We start from the raw sequence: 17,028 nt of genomic DNA on the forward strand, positions 1-17,028 counted from the left end.
TCATCTCGAGGTTCTGGATTCCCACAACCTGTTGCATGGAAATCATTTTCTGTACAGCTGTGTTTTCCTATGCCTGCCATATCATTCATTTGGATATTGATTGTACTGTATGGTGTTTATTTTTTTACATTCACTTATAACATAGCCCCATGTTAAACCAATACATGTGTTAGTTTATGTTTCATTTTAATCATATCAATAACAACAGACACTAACGCTGTGTGCTGTATGTCCTCCAGCTGTGGCCATCTGAATGGGATTTGATAACAATGTTGTAACTGTATTGTATGAACTGCAAGGAAGTAATGGTTGATTCATTAATTATTTTCAAAATAAAAGCTATCACTCTCAATCACAGCTTGCTGTTGTCGTCCATGGCATTCTGTCTCATTTTTTACGTGTGCTTGTGTGATTTATAATTTTTTTGTTTTTTTGCCGATATATCAGTTGATTGGACTTTATTTATTGCGGTGTACTGCCTGCTTCAACTACACGCTTTCATAACATGCAACTGATTTATGTGTTTCAGCCAGTGATCCCTAATCAATGCAATTACTATTGAGTTAGCAGTACTTGGTACTGTCACTAGATGGTGGTACTGCACTGTAGCAACATTTAACTACAGAACAAACATGAAGCAGCTGTTCACGGTTTTACATCATACATGACATTCTGAGGCAGATCAGTGTACTAGCTGAAAGATGTTCCTGCATTGTAAGTCACTGTCAGGTCCAACATTCCATCAGCTCCTCCAACTCATCATCAGTTCACTCGCTCCTCAAAAGCTCCACACAGCAGCTTGAACAGTGTCAGCAGGTAGGTCTCCACTCGACATGGCTCTGTGACGACATGCAGACTGTTTAGGTAGATCAATGCACATGTTTTCAAATGTTGCACGATTCCAGAAGCATAGCAGGGATTTCAGGCACAACCTCACCTACTTCCAAAGTGCATGGAGAGGGAAAACAAGTGTGAACATATACAAATCCAGAAACACGTGCAGTATATAGAAAAGCTGTGTTGTGTAACAAAGCATTTCGGCTTATGGCCCTCATCAGGGGTAAAATCATACTCTTAAAAAAAACATTTTAGAAAAGCATTTGTGAGGCAGTTTTTATTAAAGAAATGTATTAAAGAAAATCAGGAACAGCCAAAAATCTAGCGCTTGGGAGTGTTTTGTTTGGTCTCAGTCGCAGCAGGGTTCTGACTCAGGGATAGGACTTCTAAAAAAGAATTCAAAAAGTAACAAAACTCTTATGTATTTTTCTTTAAGCCATTATCCTGTACAACATGCATAATCTGAATCAGAAATATGTCATTTGTCCAACAGCAAATAAAGGTCTATTAAAGGTAGGGTAGGTAATTCACTTCAGAAACCCTTTTTGTTATATTCCATGGAATGCTCTTAACATCCCGATAGCAATTAATACATTAAATGCTTTGACAATAAATATATACAAATATTTCATCTGTGGAAGCCGTGGCGCTGTAAAAAGCAAGTCCAATTATCTGCCTCGGCCCGTGGCAGATAATTGGATGGCCTACCTGCCTGTCAGCCTTCCATCTCGTGCACAAACTTATCTCGTGCCCTCATTGGTCATGTGCGCGTCCGTGTGTGTTGGAGGAGGGGCTCTGTAAGGAAGTCTGAAGGAAGGGGCAGATTTTGTTCGGTTGTGTACTTTCAAATTCTAGCGCACTCGAGCTGGTTTCTCCATTCTTACCTACCCTACCTTTAAATACTCACTCACAACTTTGAGCTTTAATATTTGATTTTCAAGTGGATTGACTGTTTTTTTTTAAATCTTATTTTACTTTAATGTTTACTCTGTGTCTAAACACAGAGTAAACAGAGAAGTCATAGGATTGCCCCAAAGAAGGTGACACCATATATGGTGATTTGGTCCACAGACAACAGAATGTCAATAGTTGGGTGGTGTGTTCTCAAGAACACTAGTGTTCCTTTAAAGTATAATCTGGGTTTAGTTATGAGGCGCACCGACTATAAAATATAGTATTACACTGTGTGTGTGTGTGTGTGTGTGTGTGTGTGTGTGTGTGTGTGTGTGTGTGTGTGTGTGTGTGTGTGTGTGTGTGTGTGTGTGTGTGTGTGTGTGTGTGTGTGTTACCTTAGGTCCCAGCACCACCTGTCAGGAGGACTCCTGTGCCAACATGGGTGTGTGTATCCAGCAGTGGGAGAACTACACCTGTGACTGCTCCATGACCTCGTACACTGGCACACAGTGCAATGACCGTAAGTGCTGATCTCACTTTGATTGTCCATATCAAAATCACACACACTAAAAAACAATTGTTGTGCCTCTAATTACTGATCGTCAAAGTAATAGGAAGCTGATTCAGGTCAAATAATTTTATAAGGCATATTTAAAAATGACAGGGTTTGCCGTACACAACGCTACAGGGTAAAAGTACGTTTTGAGTTTGGTGTCAATATAGGGGGCTGATCTGATGGGGGTGCTATTTCACAGTCTAGGGACTGCAAAAGCAAAGGTGTGCTTAGTTGTTTTAGATTCGTTAGTAGTAGTTGTGGTAGGAGTGTGTACAGATGGAGCGTCTTATTTTGGACAGTTTAAAACGCGAGGGTCATGATTGGTTCGTGCACGGTCCGTGATGGCCGGCCGGCCCCCAGTCTGACTTGATACCGCCCCCGTGATAAATACATTTAATTATTGTGAAGCCAGCTGCAATGGATCATTGATCCACCAGGGGGTGCAGTGGGGTTCCACGCTGGAGTCATGTGTGGAGTCTTGTACAGTATGTCTGGTACTAATGTATAGCGGATCTTTGTTAAGATCCATATGTCACGGATAGGATCATACTCTGTGCTAAATAAGACATGTAATCATTTACAAAACATCACCATGTTGTTATTTAACAAAATAATGTTGTTTAGTCGAAAAAAACGAACGAGCCGGCTCTCCCGATTTTTAATCCTAATTTAATCATCATCATTGTTTATGTTCGCCGAATTGACATGAAATCACTGACAAATATGAATATTCTGTATTCAACTTCATTGAAACGATCAGGATGGGTGTTATTTTTCCCGTGTATTACATGGCCACATTCTCAACAAAGTTACGTAACGAAACATTCTGTATTCCTTGCTTACTTCCTTAAACCTTTTCTCCTCCTTATCTCTTTCATGACTTTTTATTTACAGTTGACTGTATTCAACTTCATTAAAATGTTATTAACGTGCCTAAACTCAGTAATTCACTAAAAATTACTGATCCCTCCGCGTCGCGTCGCGGAGGGATCTTGATCCCTGGGTGTTATTTTTCCCCATAATGACCAAGTCGCTGCAAATTATCCCGCTTATTACATGGCCACATTCTCAACAAAGTAACAACATGACTCCCAATATTAATTAAAATGCTTTTATGGATTTACAAAATATTTTTATTGATTTAAAAAATAGTTGTATGTATTGATTTAAATTTAAATGCATCCGCTAAGAAAAATAGTCCATTGTTACCGTTTTTTAAACAGTCAGAATGAAACGGCAGCTCTCAGCTGTGTGTTTACACTCCTAATGGCCCATCACAGCTCTCCCCCCCCCCCCCCTGATCTTTCTTTTCCAACAGTTAAGTTAACTGTAGGTTACTCTGAGTGACAAGCTTACAGTTAGTGAAGTAACACTTTTTTTTTGTGAGTCACAACCTCGCTGTTTCATTCTAACATAACGCTCCAAATACGACTGTTTCCACTCGGACTTCAATACAGCAACACCATTGTTTGGTTTCCATGGTAGCGTGTCTCTTTAGTAGCGTGCACTCCTTTCCTGTAAATTACAGGTCCAGCCAGGCAAAACAGTAATATGAAATATGAACGTTAGTTTTTAACTGAAATGATCAAATAAAGTCAAAATGTCACAGTGTTTACAAACATTGACCATACCGTTCACCAGCCCCCACCCCCCTATGTTGAATATAGCCTACTCTTTGTTTAAAACGAATTGGCCATCGGAATGTGTGTGTCCCAACCCCCCCCCTGTGATATCTCTTCTCCAGCAGTCTGTAGGTTATATCTCTCACAGGCTCCGCCCTCTACTGGACTCTATGGGTACTACTCTCTATCATGCTGTGCGTGCTTTCACCTACTGAATTACGTAAACGTAGCCGGCCAATCGGGGCGAGCCTACCTGAATGCGCGCGCAGGCCCACAGTATATAAGGCGGCTACACCCGCTGCCCAATTATCCTTTTTTCTCTTCAGACGAGCTGAACCGAAAACATAACGTAACGAAGATTTAAGAAAAACGAAATGGACTCACCATTATTAGAAGCTCGGCCATGCCCCACCTGCCCTGGTCTGATTGCGGGCACGGATCCACGGTTCTGCTTCGAGTGTCTGGGGGCCGACCACGCCATGGTGGGTGGTGGAAATTCCCCGACCTGCAGTGCCTGTCGGGCGCTTCCGCGGCTCCGCCGGATACATCGTCTGGACCACTTCCAGCAGGGCCGATATGCCGTTCCTGAGGACGATTCGGACCAAGGCGACGTGGAGGTGGTGGAGATGGACGAGGAGGACGTGCCTTTCGTCTTCGCACTTCCGACCAGCCGTGCTGCTCCGCTTATCGAGGAGGGAGAAGACGAGGACTTCTCACTGTCGGGTGTTTCTGGCAGCGTGGGGCCACCACGCCGATCTGTCAATCAGGATTTCCCGGTGGTGATGGCCATGGCAGCGGAGCGTGTGGGCCTGGAGCTTCCTCCTCCGCTACCACCCAGACCGGTGAGCCGACTCCGCCAGGGGTTTTATGGCCCGGTCCAGCCGGCTTTTGTCTCGCCCCTGCTGCCGGACGTATGGCAGTGTGTGGAGGCGACGTGGCGGCAACCTCTCAGGGCGAGAGCTTCGGTTGCCGGCATGACGGGGCTGCTAAGGTTAGAGGGCCACCCGGACTCAGGGTGTCCCGGTGTGCCCCCCTTAGACGAGAGCCTGGCGGCCCATCTGCTTCCCCAGGCAGCTGGTTGGGCGGAGGGGAGAAGGCCCCTGCCCCCGCTGCCTCGGGACCGTGAGGCATTGGAGTATCTTGACAGGATATTCCGCCTCGGAGCTCAGATGGCCGCGGCGGCCAACAACCTGGGCGTGTTGGGGGTATCACTGATTACCCCTCAACCAGAAACCTCCGCCCCCTCGTCTCAGGACGACCCGGGCGATTATGCGGACCGCTGCATCGGGCAGATTAACAATCTGGTGAACGGTGTGGCGGCTGCAGCTGGCCGTGTGATGTCCCTAGCCACAGTGGGGTCACGACATGTGTGGTTGGGACTCACGGCATTGTCTCGGTCGGACCGGGACGATCTCCTGGGAGCCCCTATATCAACGGCAGGGCTCTTCGGGTCCGTTACTGTGGTGACACAGCGCTTTCGCCGGCTGGAGGAGGAAAGAGAGCAGCTCAGCCGGATGCTGCCGCTGGCTCTCCCTCAGGGGGGCGAGCGCGGACCGACAGTGAGACGGAGAGACAGGCGCAGGGCCTCGGTTCCCATGGCGTCCGTTGCCTCTCCTGCTTACTCGCCCAGCTCTGCGCGGCGATCCCAGAGGGCTCCACGAGGCCAAGCTGGGCGATCCCGGAGAAATCCTCCCCCGGCCCCGCGTCAGCAGAGGGCCGCGGGTTGGGGTGGGCCGTCCGCTCGGAGTTGACGGGCGGCGGGAGGTAGCGTCCCGGCGGAGAGGGCTCTCTCCACCCAGGACGCAAGGATGAATCCTGCCTCCAATGTGTACGATCCTACTGTGTGCAAAAATAAAAATAATTGCATTTATTCCAGTGTGAGAATCATTCCTTTCCACAATCCCGCACTTCACGGTAATGCCTGTACAGATTCCCCTCTCGCCACCCCAGTTGTAATTCCAGTACAGGAAGCAACCAGCGGGTGCGCATGTGTGATAAACCGCAGGAAGCAGAATGCTATGCGGGTACAAGGGCATTATGGGCGGCGTGAGGTTGTTAAAAAACACATCACGCCGAGTGTAAAAGCTCCGTTTAATGCCTCTTTTTCTCTGAGAAAAAACAGCATTATGGCGGAGCGCGCGCTCTCACGGGAGCGTGCTGTGGTGCGTTCAGGAACGTCAGTGGAAAATCGGTCGTTTTTTTCTCAGAGTGAAAACTGCATTATTGAAAAAGGGCCCTTTCTGTGTCAGCCCCCCATGGGTCAAACTTCCTTTTATGAAGGGTTTGACGGCGGAGTGGGCCACCAGAGAGTATCACAGCTTCATAGCTGCAGCTCCTCAGCTGATTGCACATCCCCTAACACAATGTTATGGGGAATGGAAAATCAGTTGTGTGTTAACAGAGTGGATGGACAGGACACTGAGACTGGGGTATTCACTCCAGTTTTGCAGCGTCCCTCCTCCGTTCAGAGGCATAAGAGAGGCAAATCTGTCATCCCAAGAGGAGATAGGTTTCCTCTCAGCAGAGGTTCAGGCCCTGTTGCAAAAACAGGCGGTGTCTGTTGTGCACTCTCAAGACAGAGAGAAGGGGCACTATTCCCTGTACTTTCTGGTTCCCAAGAAAACAGGAGAATTCAGGCCCATTCTGGATCTTCGGGGCTTGAACCGGCACATTGCATGCAAAAAGTTCCATATGTTGACTATGAAACAGTTACTGGGACTGGTGCAGCCAGGCGATTGGTTTACAACCATCGACCTGAAGGACGCTTACTTTCATGTCGAAATTGCTCCAAAGCACAGAAAGTATTTGCGTTTTGCCTTCCAGGGGGTAGCCTACGAGTACAACAGACTGCCGTTCGGCTACTCCCTATCCCCACGCACGTTCAGCAAATGTGTGGCCACGGCGCTGCAACCGCTGCGCGACCATGGCATGAGGGTGTTCTTTTATCTGGACGACATCATAGTCATGGCCAGGTCCAGGGAATGGGCAATGTTTCACACAGCCCAGTTAATCCTTCACCTAACCAAGTTAGGTTTTGCGATCAATTGGAAGAAGAGCTCCCCCATACCTCACCAGCAGGTAGAATATCTGGGGGTGATGCTCGATGCGGGCAGGCTACGGGCCACCCTGACAGAAAGCAGACAGGCATCCCTGCTGCGGACAGTCTGCAGGCTGCGTCAGGGGGCGACAGTGACAGCTTTGATCATCATGCAGACCTTGGGGCTCATGACGGCTGCTCACTCCGTAGTGCCACTCGGACTCCTGCATGCACGTCGCATGCAGAGGTGGTTTATCGGCCTTCGTTTAGATCTCAAAAGACACAAACGGCGTCTGGTGACCATCCCCCCCTCAGTAGAGAGCAACCTCCGATTCTGGAAATCCCCAGAGAATCTGCGGAGGGGAGCTCCACTGGGGCAGGTAACCTCCTATGTCACAGTCTTCACAGATGCTTCAGTGACAGGATGGGGGGGGACTTGCCTAGAGAGAGCTGTGGGTGGTTGCTGGCCTCTGACGGGGGCACGGCACAGCAACCTCCTGGAGCTGCAGGCAGTGATGTTGGTCCTACAGCACTTCAAACCCTTAATACAGGGCAAACATGTGCTAGTAAGGAGCGACAACCGCACCACAGTGGCGTACATCAACAGGCAGGGCGGAGTCCGCTCAATAGCCTTGTTGACCGCAGCAGAGAACCTGTGGCTGTGGGTTTCACAGATTGTGTTGTCTCTAAGGGCCCTGCACATCCCGGGACGGGAGAACGGGGGGGCCGACCTCATGTCAAGAGGCGGACCCCTGCCAGACGAGTGGAGGCTTCACCCGGAGGTGGTGAAGCAGGTCTGGACTCAGTTCGGGAGAGCAGAGGTGGACCTGTTCGCCAATCGGCGCAACAGCCACTATGCCCTGTGGTTCTCCCTGGCTCGGTGGGACAACCCGCCCTTGGGGGTCGACGCATTTGCACACGAGCCATGGCCAAGAAAGCTGCTTTACGCCTTTCCACCGCTGCACCTTATCCCCCCCCTCCTGGAGAGGGTGAGGCGGGAATAGCTGTCAATCATCCTGGTGGCCCCAGATCGCCACCTGGCGCCGTGGTACGCGGGGGTAACACAGATGATGGTGGGCCAGCCCTGGGCGATTCCTCAGGTCTGGGGAGCGCTGTCTCAGGAAGCAGGTGCAATAGGGGCGTTACCTACTCTGGGCCAACCTCTCCAGGCTTGGCTCCTGAGAGGGACAGGCTGAGACAGGTGGGGCTGTCTGATAACGTTATTCAGACTATCCAAGCAGCAAGAGCAGAATCCACCACAGCTTGTTACAGGCCAAAGTGGGCGGGATTCCGGCGATGGTGTGAAGGAAGGAGTCTAGAGCCTCTGTCGTGCACGCTGGGCTCTATTCTTACCTACTTGCAGATACTGGTGGACAGGGGGCTGGCTCATTCCACAATTAAGGTGTATGCAGCAGCCATTTCGTCCTGCCATGAGGGATTTGGAGGCAGGTCAGCCTTCAGTCAGCCGCTTATGACGCGGTTTTTGCAGGGGGTCAGGAGGCAGCGCCCGGTAGTGCACGCCTCCGCCCCACAGTGGGACCTGCCGTTGGTGCTCGAGGCTCTGGTCACAGAACCATTTGAGCCTCTGGAGCTTTCCTCCCTGGAAGCACTGTCATGGAAGACAGCATTGCTACTTGCCTTGACTTCGGCTAAAAGAGTGTCCGAGCTGACCGCTCTGTCGGTACACCCAAGTTGTCTTTTGATCCGGGGTGACCGTAGCGGGGCGACACTCAGGCCGAACCCCTCCTTTACTCCTAAAAGTATCAGAAGTTCATTCAGATCAAGGGCTATTCAGTTAGGTGGCTTTAATCTTCCACCCCATATTGGGGCCAGGGAGGCTAGATTGCACCTCCTCTGCCCAGTGCGTGCGCTAGCATGCTATGTAGAGCGCACGGCTGCCATTAGGCGCACTGAACAACTGTTTGTGTGCTTTGGGGATGGTGTGGCTGGAAAAGCCCTCTCAAAGAAGCGCCTAGCAGGATGGCTATGCGGGTGCATTACACATGCCTATGGACGGGCGGGGAGAGCCCTCCCCACTGGGGTCCGTGCACATTCTACACGGGCTGTGGCTGTGTCAACAGCCTTATTCAGCGGCGTGAGTGTAGAAGATATATGCACGGCGGCGTCTTGGTCTACGCCAGGCCCCTTCATAAAATGTTATCTCCTGGACATGTCTGGCTCCTTCTCGTCGTCTGTGCTTGCCGAGGCAACGCATGACTGGTGAGAGGGGGGTGGCTGTGGGTCAGCAGGTATCTGACCCCCCCCCCCCCTGGACATAAAGCACTTGTGTTTTTCCCATGCTCCTGAGGGACTCGGGAGACATGGTGTACAATCAGCCCCATACAGGGCTGGAGGACTCTCCCCGCCTGCCTATGGGCAGGCAGGGAGAGCCTTCCTTACTATTGTCCATGCCCACTCTACACGGAGCGTGTGTGAGTGTGGGGCATGTGGTGCACTTATGTTTTCCCATGCTCCTGAGGGACCTGGGGAACATGGTGCGCGGTAGGCTCCAGACGGAGTCTCCGCACAATTTTTTCCATGCACACTCTACACGAGGTAAGCGTGTGTGAGTGTGCCTTATCCAAGTTGCGGCCCCGACTTCTCCACGGTTACAACCGGATGGGAGGAAGTGGGGATGCAGTGGATATTAGCCAAAAGCCGGTCAGGGACGGTGTGGTGGGTCGATGTTGTTGGACGACAGGGCGTTTATACATCGGGGCTCCGCCCACTGTACCCATAGAGTCCAGTAGAGGGCAGAGCCTGTGAGAGATATAACGGGGGGTTACGTATTGTAACCCTAGTTATATAAACACAGGCGGAGCCCTCTACCTGGAGGCCCTGTCTTTCCTGGTTCGCTCGCTGAAGAGTGTATAGGATAATTGGGCAGCGGGTGTAGCCGCCTTATATACTGTGGGCCTGCGCGCGCATTCAGGTAGGCTCGCCCCGATTGGCCGGCTACGTTTACGTAATTCAGTAGGTGAAAGCACGCACAGCATGATAGAGAGTAGTACCCATAGAGTCCAGTAGAGGGCTCCGCCTGTGTTTATATAACTAGGGTTACAATACGTAACCCCCCGTTTGTGTTCGCATATTTATGCTGTCGCAGTTCCTCTTGTTTCTATCGCGCATTGCCGGTATGAAAGGGTCTGTGCCGGAAATATCAAGATAACACGGCAGGGTCCGTTACAGTTTGTTTTCATCTGATTTCAAATAAACAAAGTCTTGGCTTTCAGAATATTAAACTTGTTTCGGCAAATTTAGATGATAAATACAACTATGGAGCTTGTAACGGCATAATTACTTAAGCGGAGAACGGAGTAAGTTAACGTTACAGCAGGCATAACAACAGCCGGTGTTTATTTTATTATAATATATAGTCGTTATTCATTTGTTTTAACTAAATAGGCCACCATTGGTAGCAGTTCTCATTATATACTTCTCAGTAACTGCTTCCCTTAAATTAAATGTAAACGTGGTTCACCATCCCCCACCCGCCTACTGTATGTTGCTTTTTGACATGTAAATGTATACTACCCCCCTCTGAGTGAATACCTGTTGTACCTGTCCGGGGCTAAGCCCATAGGACGATGCTCTGATGTCATCACCCTCGCACATTTGTCATATGTTTACAAAAAACGATGTTAACACTTTCTCGTTCTTAATATATGCTATATTTAGGGTCGATATGTGTTGAATTTACTTTAAAATAGCAGATCACTGTGATTCGGCTTAGTGAACGTGTGTCTCTTCTCCGCGGCTCCTCCGTGCAGAGAGGCCCCCCCCCCGTTGACAATTCACGAGCGTCTCTCCCCCCCCATATCAAATCCCAATTTAACTGCTCTGGAGCAGAAATGAAAGAGTTTTAAAAATGTTTACGTTTTGGTAAGTTTTTAGGGAAATGTTGTAATATTGCAACGTTGGCCTTAGGTGGGAGCAGAATTTCTGTATTTCTACTCACATTGTCTGAATAAATATATTGAACAACTAAGGGTTCATTTGCAGGATTGATTGCTTACTTAGCCCTATATCAGTATATAGCATGAATAATAATCACACATCATTCATATTTGTTATGAATAATCATTTATCAAATAGTAAGTTGCTTTGGATAAAAGCGTCAGCTAAATGCAATTTATGAAAGCCTCACTCACGATTTTTTTAACAAGTGTTTTTCGACAATGTCAATTTCACTTTCCACTATGTCCACCGTTGTTTTTCACAACCAATGGCAGAACTTTATTGAGGCCTGTAATTAGTCAACTACAGGTCTCTTGGGTCAGTCTTTTCTTCCAAAAAGCTTGTGAAAAGATGTTAAGTTAACAGGTATTCACTCAGAGGGGGGTCGGTGATTTATTGCTCTTGGGGCATTAAAAACAAGATTTTAACTTTAGTTTTTTATATAATATCTGCATTTTCTCTTGTGAAAAACTAAGTCTTAGTTTGGCCATAGTTATTTAATATATAGCGCCATCTCCTGGTTAAACCCTGAAATTGGAGAATAGTGGGAGGGCTTAACATTCCTGGATACTGGTCTTTGGCAGGTCTTAGGCAGGTAACTGGCTGGCAGTAGGCAGGAAGCTGTATGCTGGCGTCCGAAATAAGATGCCCCATCTGTATCTATCTAATCTATCTATCTAATCAACACAGTTAGCTTGCCAGCTAATATGCTAACCTACGTTTGCTAGTTGTTCAGTGTAATATGCCAATCTACTATGAACAGCTAGTCTAGGCCAGCGCCATATAGATAGATCTCTCTATATGGCGCTGGTCTAGGCTAGCAAGAACATGTTTACAATTGCAATCTTATACGGGTAGTCTGCTACGTTCGGTCATTCATTGTAGCTGGCATGAAAACAATGTTTTCCCTAGCATGTCTAGCTCGATAAGTGTGGCTTGATATTGAGTAAGAAAAAGGTTTATAACGCTGTGAGCATGGGTCTGCGGAGAGCATTTCAACGTAGTAGTCCGAAAAACGTTTACCCATTTAAACAGTCGTGGTAGATACCTTGTAGCTTAATCACAAAGAAAGAAACTTGTTATGTCATAAACATAACTGCAGTGCACGCAGATGAAAGGCCAAATATAACAGGCATGCTGTTGGCACCTGGAGGATTCAAACGCTACAGGGTAAAAGTACGTTTTGAGTTTGGTGTCAATATAGGGGGCTGATCTGATGGGGGTGCTATTTCACAGTCTAGGGACTGCAAAAGCAAAGGTGTGCTCAGCTCTGAACTGCAGTGGCAGCCAGTAAAAGAGGCCAGAGATGGGGCCCTGGTCTGGGCCCCTGTCAGGAGCCTCCTCCAGCGTTCTCCACTAGAGGCACAGGGATGACTGAGCACAGTATACAGGGAGCTACAGTAATGAAGCGAAAAGGAGTAAAGGAAAGACATTTTTTGTTGAGCATTGACACAATGAAGATAAGAAATCTCAATTTCATTATTTTACAGAGCTTTAGGTATAAAAACCTGCACTGACAGCTGTTTGTAACTAAGACGCAGGCTACACTTCAGAAGGTTAACATCCATGCATTCAGCATAACAAGACATAACTTTGCATCCTTTCTCTAGGTGGCTTGAACTTGAGGCTTGTATCATCATAATAATTATGTAATGTAGTTTCAAGTGTGATGGGAAACATAGTTGATGCTTGTTGTACATGTATGTATGTCTTAGAATTGCTTCATTGTTTACTTAGAGATTACATTTAGCTGATGCTTTTATCCAAAGCAAGTCACAGTAAGTGCATTTAACCATGAAGAAAGAAACTCAAAAGAAAGAATCCTGCAGGTACATAAGCTATCTATAAGCCAAACCGTGTTAGTGCTGCTGCACTGACTTTATATAAGCCAAGTGTGGCATGCATAACATCATCTTTAATTTTTGAACTGACCAAGGTGCAGTCGAAACAGGTGGGTTTCAGAAAGTAGCAGTTCTCACCTTTCTATGGCACAAACTCAAAACAAAGGGATTGAAAGACAGTCATGATGCAGTATGAGCGTGACAGGCTCTCAGGCTGGGCTTTGGTTGGCAGAGAACACTCATCCCAGTGCGAAACCAAATGTCTGTTAGTGCAGATACAAAGCAACTTTAGCAGTTTAAGGTCAAAGGTTTAATGTGAGTGTCATTCCAGCAGCACAGCAGGGATACAACTATTTTGTTTGTGTTGGAGTGTAATCAATTGTTGTTGTTTATTCTGTGCTTAAAGAGAGACAGCTTTAGGCCCCGGCTCCACGAGGACAAATATGGCAAAACGCATCGGAGTAACGCAAACGCAACCGCAAAAAACCTTCCGACCACACGCAATATACACCGGATTGTGTCAAGCTCCACGAGACGGCTCCGTTTACATCCAACCGCTGGAAAAGCTGCAGTACATATGCCGAACCTGTACGTGGCGCTGTAACTTCCTCCACAAAAGCAGCAACTTCCTCCACAAAAGCAGCGAAGAAGAATGGTTGTCATGGCTGCACTTCTGTTTATTCTCCGCGGTGGGGGCGGAGGGAACCGCGCAGAGTTTTTCGCCGGTCAATGTGTGTTAAAGCTTAAATCTTCATGCTTCCTCATGCAGCAGCTGATCCAGTAAGTAAACCCGACAGTACAAATAAACATATTTATAACTAGTTTAGGTAGTTTGAGAGGTAATTAAAATAGCTAAGGGTGGTGATCTGAGGTGGGGAGAGGTGGGGAGAGGCGGGGAGAGGCGGGGCTATGAAACGCATGACCGTATAGGCGACCCCACGGCCCCGTTGGACCCCCCAGAGCGCTCTGTTCCCAGATCTATCCACCTTTGGACCCGTTGTCGTTTGCGGGGTCTGTTTCTACATTTCTGTTACGGCGTCGTCGAGCTTAAAGGGCTATACGCATGAGAAATATGCGGATTCAACCCGTTTTCGTCCTCGTGGAGCCTACGCCTCAGTCTGGCCTGCAGTGTGTGCCCCTGCTGACAGAGGCACACAAACAAATCATGTGTTAAAACTATTTTCCTTTGCTTTGGCACTGCTTCCTCAGTGTAATCTACACCTCTAATCACATCTATACCAATGTAAGTGAGTGTCGGATGTCGTAAATGATGGCCTAATAAGGTCATTAAGTAAGCCCTTTTTTGTTTGTAATTGCTGAAAGTATGATACTGCTTTTACCACGCTCACTTTGAAATACATTGACCTTAATTATCACTAGGGGGCAAAATGCCCTGCAAGCGCATAGAGACAGAGTAACCTCATGCTCACACACACACACACACACACACACACACACACACACACACACACACACACACACACACACACACACACAGAGGCATATTCTAGAATGACAGATGCACACTGTCAGACTGTATATCTGCAAATGCCCACACTAAAAAAACATATAACATTAGTGCATGCACACAGGAAAATACAAGTAACCTGGAATAAAAAATGTCATCAATCAATCAACATTTATTTATATAGCCCAATACCACCAATTTTACATTTTTCTCAGTAGACTTTACAGTTTGTACAGAATATGAATATGACACCCTCTGTCCTTGGACCCTCACATCGGACAAGGAAACACTCCCAAAGAAACCCCACAGTTCATGGGGAACAATAGAGGCGGATCCCTCTCCCAGGACAGACGTCCAATAGATGTTGTGTGTTAATTAAAGATAGTACATTTACAACATAGATAGTCCAAATGCTTGGAAATGCATGTGTCACTACTTCAGCGGAATATCGAAACAACGGCCCGGGGTGCAAAACGCATCAATGACAGCGACCCTCTACCACACAAAACAACACCATTTATATAAACACCTATCATGACAAGGCACAAGTAACAATTACAAATGAACTAAGTCGGCACGGCGGCCCACATTGAAAATTACTCAGGCCTACCTTTGATGATCATATCACTTAAAAACAAAGTCCATCTTCCTGTCCTTTTGGATGAAGTACTTGATGGCGGGGTCATGCAGCTGATCCTTTGCCACTCCAATTTATCATTGTAACTCAATCTTGAAAATGACTCGGTTAATAATTTCGCAACGATGTCATCAGACTCATCACTATCACTGACGTGAGCCATCATTAACAAACTTATGCTAATTAGCTACTTCCGCCTAGCTTGACCCGTAACACATGCATAAACTTCACAGCGGGCGGAACTTGTCATAAAGTTTGTGATAATAAAGCCCACCCATTTAGAGGGAAGATATGATTGGTCAATTGTACTGTCATTTGACATTACTCTCTCGTTGAGTTACCCTAGCTGGCCCTCTGTGAATTTATAGCTGGACCACCAATCAGCTCCTATCTTCACAGTAACTCGCAGAGACGGCCAAAGGAGCTCCGTTCATTCAACCCTTCACATTCCAACAGAAACTGAATAGGTAGACTTGAAGGATTTATTTATTTGGAAATGTTATTTTAAAGGGCCCATGTCATGGCCATTTCCACTGATCATAATGCCATTGTTGAGGTATACTAAAATAGATTTATACTGTGCAATTTTCCAAACTCACATTGGTTTCTCATACAGCATCTCTGTAAAGTATGTGTATTCAGCAGTATTCACTCTCTCCACTAAACGGCTCGTTGGAGCTCTTGCCCCCCCCTCCCTGTGAGCCTAGTGTGCTCCGATTGGTCAGCTCGGCCACTCTGTTCTGATTAGTCAACCACCAGAGAGGCTCCGCCCATGTCTAACAGTGCTTTTTTCGGCGCGCTCTCAGCGGAACAACAGTCTTATAATGGCGTCGGGACAGCCGTATATTTTATACGCTAACTAACCGAACTGTACCTACAATTGTTGTTATAGAAGAGTAAGTTATTTTTACCTGTAATAAACTACTACTGTTTGATGAGAAATCAAATCATGGTTTGCTATATATGAATGATATGTTATAGGAGCAAATAATTCAGGGAAGAAAGGATAGGCCTACTAAGTATTTCCATCAAACTTTATTTTTAGAAATGTACAAAATGAACATGCGTAAATATACATATATACAGGGGTGCACACAACTTTCTCAGTGAGGTACTCAGATGAGTACCTGGAGTCAGTGTTTGGTACTCCAACTTCTGGCGATAGGGGGGGTAGTGGAGTACAGCGCTTCGCGGCGATTGTCAACGGGGGGGTGGTAGTGGAGTACAGAGCTTCCTGACCGCGGAGCGTGTGAACGTTGTGATCAGCTGTTTTAGCGCAGGGCTGCTGTACAGACCGACGTTAACAGCAGCCCTGTCTGTGCACCCGGAGACCGACTCTGTCGTCCGATCTAACCGCCTTCTGGAAAAGCTTCACAAGTACGTCGGTACGCAAATGCGCTTTGTGACACAAGTGACGGTACGCATTTCAGATTGTTGCCGCGCATGCGTACCTGCGTACCAGTTATGTGCACCCCTGCATATATACACTGTATATCATCCATTCCTCCCCTTATAGGCGTTTTCGGCATCTTGCCTATCGCAGCTTTGTAAGCGGCTGCCGGGGCTTTTTAGGACGAGGCATCAGAGTGGGTCATCCCGTGTGTGTGTTGTCCGCCAGATACGCCAGGAGTTTCCTGATCTGGCTGGACGAAATCAAATGCAAATCACAAAATATTAGAGAAACTTAGTTGTTTTAGATTTGTTAGTAGTAGTTGTGGTAGGAGTGTGTATCTATCTAATCTATCTATCTAATCAACACAGTTAGCTTGCCAGCTAATATGCTAACCTACGTTTGCTAGTTGTTCAGTGTAATATGCCAATCTACTATGAACAGCTAGTCTAGGCCAGCGCCATATAGATAGATCTCTCTATATGGCGCTGGTCTAGGCTAGCAAGAACATGTTTACAATTGCAATCTTATACGGGTAGTCTGCTACGTTCGGTCATTCATTGTAGCTGGCATGAAAACAATGTTTTCCCTAGCATGTCTAGCTCTAGGTAGCCTAGTGGTTTAGCTATGTAGCATACACGCTATGAACGGTAGCTTGGTAGCATACACGCCAGGAACGCCAACTATAATGTACGGTAAATCACCCGGAGTATACTGTCTATGAGTATTTCGTGTGTGAATGCAGACATTCTCCTGCTATGAGATACATATATGTAAGGCCATCTGCTG

General features: G+C 47.2%; 1 protein-coding gene across 3 annotated transcripts in view; it reads left to right on the forward strand.

Annotated features, from left to right (window-relative positions):
* nrxn3a (neurexin 3a) overlaps positions 1 to 17,028 on the forward strand; it is a 200,104-nt gene that overhangs the window by 145,017 nt on the left and 38,059 nt on the right. For all 3 annotated transcript variants that reach the window (XR_004556265.1, XR_004556266.1, XM_034134763.1), the window contains one exon: positions 2,132 to 2,251. Coding sequence is in view for 1 of the 3 variants with exons in the window: in XM_034134763.1 (XP_033990654.1) it covers positions 2,132 to 2,251 (120 nt within the window). In the remaining 2 variants the exon portion in view is untranslated. The remainder of the gene's footprint in view (positions 1 to 2,131; positions 2,252 to 17,028) is intronic.

Source organism: Trematomus bernacchii, unplaced genomic scaffold (genome assembly GCF_902827165.1).
Source record: "Trematomus bernacchii unplaced genomic scaffold, fTreBer1.1, whole genome shotgun sequence".
Lineage (NCBI taxonomy): Eukaryota > Metazoa > Chordata > Actinopteri > Perciformes > Nototheniidae > Trematomus > Trematomus bernacchii.